At 38.0% G+C, this 8154-nt stretch overlaps 1 protein-coding gene across 2 annotated transcripts in view; it reads right to left on the reverse strand.

Moving 5' to 3' along the window:
- Nucleotides 1–4961, reverse strand: part of LOC122081376 (aquaporin PIP1-3) — a 6621-nt gene extending 1660 nt beyond the window's left edge. Inside the window, exons 1-3 of one of the 2 annotated variants that reach the window (XM_042648476.1) lie at nt 4529–4957; nt 3986–4281; nt 1908–2496 (exon numbers count right to left, since the gene is read on the reverse strand). In XM_042648476.1, coding sequence (XP_042504410.1) covers nt 2260–2496; nt 3986–4281; nt 4529–4856 — 861 coding nt within the window. In that variant the 5' untranslated portion in view covers nt 4857–4957 and the 3' untranslated portion in view covers nt 1908–2259. Of the gene's footprint in view, nt 1–1907; nt 2497–3985; nt 4282–4528 lie in introns of those variants that run through there. The other variant, XM_042648477.1, reaches the window with a different exon arrangement.
- Between the last annotated feature and the right edge of the window lie 3193 nt (nt 4962–8154).

Consider the following 8154-nt stretch of genomic DNA (forward strand, 5'->3'; position numbering starts at 1 on the left):
CTTCTTCTCCTTGCTACTTCGATGATTGATTGATTGATCCTGAATCCAATTCTAACTGGGTTTGAAGCACAAAGTGAAAGGAAGAGAGAGAGAGAGAGAGAAGAAACTAATGAAGGATTCAAGGACTGTGCTGGTTGGCTGGAGCTGTCTTTGTAACCTAAGTCAACTGCCACATACGAAGAAGCCCTTCATCTCCATTGACATACCTTAACCTCATCCACTTACAAGCATTCGTACACTCAATACATAAGAGTCAATACAGATGATATCTTCTCAATTTAGACTTCTCTGCAAAGTTTCCAATCTGCATTCTTTCCCTCAAAATTGAGGGTTTCTCTTTGGAAGTCAAACCAAAGTGACAAATGCTTTACTTGTAATAAATCAATCCAACAATTCGGCAAAAACCCATTCAATTGCTCAATCCTTACTCCTTCCTCGTGTCTTTCTTTCTCTTTTTAACTCGGTTTTTATGTTAAATAATCCCCATCCCGGCACTATCAGAACACTTTGTTGTATGCAATGTTTTTCCTACAATATGACATGAGGTGAACCATATTCCACATTTCTTCACTTCTGTTCGTGTTCAACCTCGGCGCCTCTGTTCAGCGTTCTCCTTCGCATTCAACTTCAGCAACTGTGTTCTGGTTTTTGAGAGAGAAGAGAACGGAAATGAGAGAAGAGAGAAGGAGGAGGGTCCGATTGTCTTCAATCGAGGAGATAAGTGGCTTTTCTGGAGGAAGGAAGCATAGCCGTTGATGAGCCTTGAACAAGCGTCAATCGCCCAGCTAGTGATGAGCAAGACCTGGGCAATCGAAGCTGGTGTGGATCAAGTCCTTGTATGATTCACACTTTGACTCCATTTAAAATAAAAATTAATTAAAAGGTGAGAGAAATTAAGTGGAGTCCAAGTATGGATCAAATATCGAATTTGATCGGAGCTTAGAGATGAACTGAATCCCCCTTTTAAGGATCTAGATCCTCTGTAGAACAATTAGCACTATTGATCGTACAGTGCGACAGGGGAGAGCGACAGACAACAGGTAATTGGGTAGGAAGAAAATTTCACAATTCGATTGAGAGATAAAAATCTAAAAAAAAATAAAAATGGAGTGATAAAGATAATGAAATTGTATTTCATTAATTACCAAGTGATGACAATAGAGAGATAATATATAGGGCCGTTTGATAACGTTTCAAGAAATGCGTTTCTGCCGTTTCTGTTTCTAGAAATGGCAGAAACGGAGTAAAAAGTGTTTGATAAAACTGTTCTGTTTCACTAATTTTCAGAAATAGAAATAGAAATTTTTACTTATTTATGGTTCAAGAAACGACCTAGGCGAAAGAATTTGTTTCCCTGTTTCTAGAAACGACTTGTGGCCATTTTTTCATTGGTTACTATCGACTTCTAAAAACATGACTTATCAAACACCTTCAATTCCGTTTCTGTTTCTAGAAACGAAAATTTATGTTTCTGTCGTTTCTTGAAACAGAAACGGTAGAAACATTATCAAACGAACCATAGTGTCATAACAAGTCGCAAGAAAGGAATTCTATTTTTTAGCACTAACTCAGATGACAGCCAGAACCAAAACCTTGTGTTTTTAAACAATGGATGCAATGAATACAATAAACATCATCAAGTAGCAGCTACAATAATGTGAATTATTAATGACTCTTACTCAAAAAAAAAAAATGTAAATTATTAAAGACAATGAAAAAGAGCAAATTGCTTTCATCCAGGGTATAATACTCAAAAAGTTTCTAACTTTGCTTCGCCGTTTAGACAACACCATCCTCATCACCCATCACCCATCACCCATCACCCTCTCCATTACCATTCCCACCTTATAATTATCCGCCCACAGTTTAAAAACAAAAAGTAACAGTAGTAGTAGAGCATGTAGAGGTAGGGTACAAAGTTTTCAAAGCATCTCATTACTTAGATACGTACTTTTACTTGTAAACGAAGGAAAAGTGAAATTTCCATTCCAAAGCTGAAAAAGCTCCATAACAAAACCAGACACAGCAAGCACCCAACTTCAATCCTCCATAGATAGTAATAATAATTTACATAACGCATTGGCAAAAGCTAATAGACCCACCACATGATTTTGAGAGAGAAAGAGAAGAAAAGGACACAGCAACAGAGATGATGGGAGAAGAAAATATGGGATTTTCGCAATAAGAAAAGGACATAATTGGTTAGAGGATGGGATCCTCTTTTGATATATATGATGTGCCTTTAGGTTTAAGGGTTTATTAGGCCCTGGACTTGAATGGAATGGCCCTGATGATGACCTGGTGATACACAGCAGCAAGTGCAGCTCCAATGAAGGGACCCACCCAGAAGATCCAGTGGTCATCCCAGGCATGATCTTTGTTGTAGATGATGGCTGCTCCAAGACTCCTCGCTGGGTTGATTCCTGTTCCTGTGATTGGGATGGTTGCCAAGTGAACCAAGAACACTGCGAACCCTATTGGCAGCGGAGCCAATATCTGCACACACCCATTCACAGCAATTGATAAGAGACAATCTCTTCTTCTTCTTCTTTAACAATTGCCCTATTATTATTTTGATTATTTATTGAGTTCTTTTACTTAAAGGCAATTAGTGAAGCCAAAGATTTAGTTCACTATATCAGTCGCAGGTGATACCGAGACGCAGGATTAAAATAAAAAATTTCCAACAGAAAAGTAGATGTTGGTACCATATATTAATACAAAATGAGAAATGAGAGTCTAGATCAGGTCCTCATACGAGAATGTTTTTGCACGAGCTGTGATGGATATGTGGAATCTACTAAATCTATGGAATAATGCAATTAGTGGATTTCACATATCTCTCACAAGCCTATACAAGAACGTTCTCATACGAAGATGTGATCCAAACTCTGAATATGATACCTAAACTTGTTACACGATCTGAAAACTTCCGACAAAAAATTTCATCCACAAGAACGAGTTTGGATAAGGTTCTCATATGAGAACGTTCTCTTACAAGCCTGTGATGAACACGTGGACTTCACTATCTCTCTTTCTAAATTGCATTGTTCCAAGTATCCATGTGTTTATCACAGGCCTCTACAAGAACGTTCTCCTACAAAAACCTGATCGTCGCAGTAACTCTAGCAAATCTAGATCCCAAACCATTAATGTCCAATGGAATGGAATCCTAGATTTTTCATAATATAGACATTGTGGCTACTCCAGCACAGTGGAAAATAAGCTCTCGATTTCTCCCACCGAGGGGAGTTTGGATTAAATTCTCATATGTTCCTTGGTTCCCACATGTAATTCAACGAATCAAAAACCTATTTTAAGGAGAGAGAGAATAAGTGGATTACATATCAAGACCAAGAAACGTACAAGAGCCAACTTGATCCAAGCTCTTATTCAGCTTGTCCGAGATCACATTCTTGTACACCCATTAAGGTCACACATGAATTCCACTCATTCTCTCACTCATTAGCATAGATATACTGATTTTGAGGAATTCATACAATTAATCCAGACTCGTCTTGGAATAGCTGTAATGTTTTATGAAAAAACTTTGGAATGGATTTTCAGTCCATCTCAATGAAGGAGTGTCGTTGAAGAGTGGTCTAGGATCCAGCACTACTGCTGCTGCTGGACCCACACTGTGACTTTGATCATTTGTACACTACTGGGGTTTGGTGAAAATTGGCTTTAACAAAAAAAAAACAGGGGTTTGGTGAAAATTGGGGACCACACCATGAGTGAAGAATCACTTTACAGAACATCCCCCACTAACATCACATGCAAGGAAAGCCTGAAGCACCAAAGCATATTAGCCTTCCTTTCTCCTCGGATTCCATGGAGGAAGGTAGAGGTCAGAGACCCAGTGGGGGTGACTCACTGCAAGTTCTGTAACCTGCAATTTCTATGGTAACCCAACTCACCAAAGCTTGCTTAACTACACAAAACCACTGACAAATGGAAGAAAGGTTTCTTAGTTACTACTTACAGGGACGTGAGAGTCACGGGCGCTTCTCTTGGCGTCAGTTGCAGAGAAGACAGTGTAAACAAGGACGAAGGTTCCCACGATCTCAGCACCAAGACCATCGCCCTTGGTGTAACCATGGTTGACGACGTTGGCTCCACCACCCAACATCTTGTAATTGGACTTCTCGAAACCCTTCACAACACCAGCACCACAGATCGCCCCAAGGCATTGCATCACTATGTAGAACAATGCCCTGGTCAGAGACAACTTCCTTGCCAAGAACAAACCGAAGGTCACTGCTGGGTTAATGTGTCCTCCTGCACCAAACCCATCAATGGAACACAAATACTTCAGCAACAAATCAGACCCATACAAGAACAGAAAGGAAAATTTTTAACCCTCAAGAAACAAACGAATTGCAGATAACATCACTGAAAGAAAGCCCAAGAGAGAAAATAGATCTCTGAAAATGTTACATTCTTTTCCACAGCAAAGGGCAGGTGTGGACAGTAAGAAACAAAAACTGAAAAGGAATTGAGAAAGAATGGGGTTAGTTTTACTAACCTGAGATGCCGGCAGTACAGTAGACGAGGGCAAAGATCATACCCCCAAAGGCCCAAGCAATACCTTGAATACCCACAGAAGCACACTTGTTAGGAGACCTCTGCACACCCATGACAGTCAAGACGGTGATGTATAGGAAAAGGAAAGTGGCAATGAACTCTGCGATTCCAGCTCTCCAGAAAGACCATGATTGCAGCTCCCCTGCCTCAAACAGAGGAGCGGGGGGTGGCTCCTTGTAGTCCTTGTCTGTCTGTGCTGAAGTCCCTATGGGCTGCCTCTCTGAGTACTTGTTTGCTCCAAGCTTCACATCTTCCTCCTTGCCCTCCATTTCTTCTCTTCTCTACAACCTCTGAACACAACAACAACAAAAGACCCTGCTTCACTGAAGCTCCTTCGCCTGTGTCTGTGATTTTGTGAGTTAAGGTGGAAGTAACAAGGTTTGGTGCTTATTTATAAGGAGTAAAGGGTACTGTTTAATTTTGTAGAACTTTTCTAATTAAAAGTTTATGGATTGGGTGTTTATTAGTTTTAAAAAAAACTTGATTACTAAGTGGATAAAGAAGTTAATGAATTAATTAAGAAGGGTTAAGAGATGGTTCTGGAATTGGGAATGGATGATGATGACATTGCCAATTGGGTTCTTAAAAAGTTCTTATCTTTCTGCTGAGACTTTCCATTTTCTTATTGATTTTCTTATGAATTAATGAATATTGATGAGCTGCCTAGAGCCCTACACAGGATGATTTCACCTAACCTGTCTCAATAAAAGTTTGATTAAAGCAAGTAGAAAGAGCTGTGATAGGTTGCTCTCGCGGACTAGCTTGTTGTGTGGGCCCTTCTTGCTCTCCCACTGAGTAGGTCCCACTTTAATGGTGAAACCATCGATTTTGGAGATCAGATGGCTAAAAGCTTGGGAATATGCAATATATTAGAGCACGGGTCTCCTCACACTCCAATAGATAGAAGCATTGTTTGAAAAATTGGAATCAGATCGGCTGAATCAGTCAAAAAAAATTAGAATTGACCCCAGACTTTAATAGATAGAAGCATTGTTTTAAAAATTAGAATCAGATAGGTCGAATCAACCAAAAAAAAATTTAGAATTGATCATGATAAATCATTATTCTAGATATTTTTGAAGCAATCACCGAGTTTATTATTGACCTAATTTGGGATCGATTCTAGCTTGTTAGTATTAGAATTAACGTTGATTGATTGGACCTTTGATTCCATTTTTAATAACTTTGGATAGAGCACTGGCCTCCTCACTAGGGTTGTAAATGGATTGTTGAAAATCGATTTTCAGAAATTGAATTTGAGAGTTAATAAGATAGAGATAATGATATATCAATTTTAGATTAGATATTATATGATTCATTTAGGTATTACTATAAAAATATAATCAGATGATTATTTTATCACACTAAAATATCTTGCATGAATTCATAGTATATTACAAATAAATTAGTTTAAAAAAAATAAGGGCATCTATGTAATTTTAGATATGATACTTCAATATCAACCCTCATGGAGTAGTGGATTCAACACTTCACCTTCTCATCTTCTCAAAATTGTCTTCTCCAAATCTTCGCTAGTGTCACAGTGCCACTCTTTTTAAACTTTCAATATCATTTTTTTTTTATTTCCATTAGGGAATAGGGATGAAAATAAATAATTGAAAATCTATGTTCGGTTTGTATATTTGTTTATAAAATCCATATTCGAATAATTAAAATAAAAAATAGTCAGTTTGGATTAGGAATATGGAGCTTCTTCTACATGCCACTAGTGGTAAGTAGTAAGTTTATGATGTGACTGGGTGTTTGCCCTTGTGGCCCTTTTTAATTATAATAATTTTTAGTTTTGAAGTCTCAAAGATCTTAGGGAGGTATATTAACTGATATGGTTGGTCAAAAATCGAAAAACGACAATCTAAACCTACCCAAAGATTTAAAACGTAGATCCGAGGGTCTAATAGGTCTTTCTCGATTTTCATTCGAATTGAATCAGTCAGCTAGAATCAATCCCAAAAACCATTGAATTGATTATTTTGATTATTTGATATGAAACTCATTAATCAAATCCCAAGAACTCTAGAGTTGACTCATCCATAATGATAAATCATAATTAGTTACTTTTGATCCTAATTTGGTACCGCCGATTCGATCTTCCACACTCCTTTTACCAAACGTCTCCCAATTTTAATTTAAGATATCAGTCCCATTTATATGGGTATCGTAGTAGTATCGGGATACCGATACATTCGACGCGTGGAAAAATTTAGGCGGTACGTTTCCGACCGTTGAGAAAGTCACACAGTAACACAGAGGAATGTTTGGCGGCTTTTTCCGACCGTTGGAAAAGTCATTACAGCACACAGCTTTATATGAATCAGAATCATTGGACGGTTTGTTATGACTGATGAGCATTATCCACGTGGCAAACGGTCATTTCCTGCACTCCACCCCATGACCGGCCCATCTATACGAGAGTAACTCAAGAAACACGTGCTTAACTGAGAACGTATTTATGTACTGTCGGTAAGAATTTGAAATCAGGAATCCGATGAAGTAATTCAGAATCAGAACACCTTCACTACCAAGCTTGGTTCACTCAACGTTTTAAAAACTCGAATAAGGTCAATCGAACGACTCAGAACAAATCAGTTGATTTTAGATGGGAATTGATTATGATCGATCCTGTGTTCAATCATTTCCAAGTAGCCGATTTTAGGGTTTTTGGGGATAAGATTGGTAGGCTCCTTGTATAGGGGGCCGATTTTTGGGTTTTTTTTTATATGTGAAAATTGTCTATAATTGCTGCATTTTGGGTGATTGGGAGATTTTTGAAACGCATATCAAGATGTTCTGAGTCATTTGATGTCACCACATTTCATCGCTCATTTTTGCAAATGATGTGAACTTTTATTTTTGGTTGATTTTAATATGGTCAGATCATCATTAGGAATCGATTCAATCTTGATGTGATTACTTGAATGCCAACGTTAAATATATCAATAATGACGATCATATCAAACTATTATTGGTTTAATTTATCAATAATAATCATGATCTTGTTATCGATACTACTAGAGTGAATTGGTTAGTATTGGCCGGTATCAGACTATTATTGGTTGTAAATTTAGAAAACAAATCACTTTTTAACTAATACTATTGATTTGTATTGATATCGATTACCAATATTAGCTTCTACCATATTGATGCCTGCAACCATAGTACATACAAATCGAACATTCTCCTAAAGTTCTCTCATCTTCTAGACGGATTTCATATCATTATAAGGACAAGCATGTTGATCCCTCTTCCTTTAATTAGTAACATAGATAATAACAATAATAAGGGGGGAAAAGTTTTTTACACGATCGTGTGCATCGAACCGTTAGATGAGATGATGGGTTGTGTCTTGGGCCCAGTGGGTTCCACTGCACTTGAGCTGGAAGTCGCATGGAAGAAGAGAAAATTATGAGAAGAAAAAACCCAAACAACACCCAATATTCCGCTCTCGACTCCCGAGACACCTCATATAAGGTCATCAGACGTTACCAAACCGACCAAAACCACATTCTTTATCCACGTGGTCATCATCCAATGTCACTATCCCGAATC

Source organism: Macadamia integrifolia, chromosome 6 (genome assembly GCF_013358625.1).
Source record: "Macadamia integrifolia cultivar HAES 741 chromosome 6, SCU_Mint_v3, whole genome shotgun sequence".
NCBI lineage: Eukaryota > Viridiplantae > Streptophyta > Magnoliopsida > Proteales > Proteaceae > Macadamia > Macadamia integrifolia.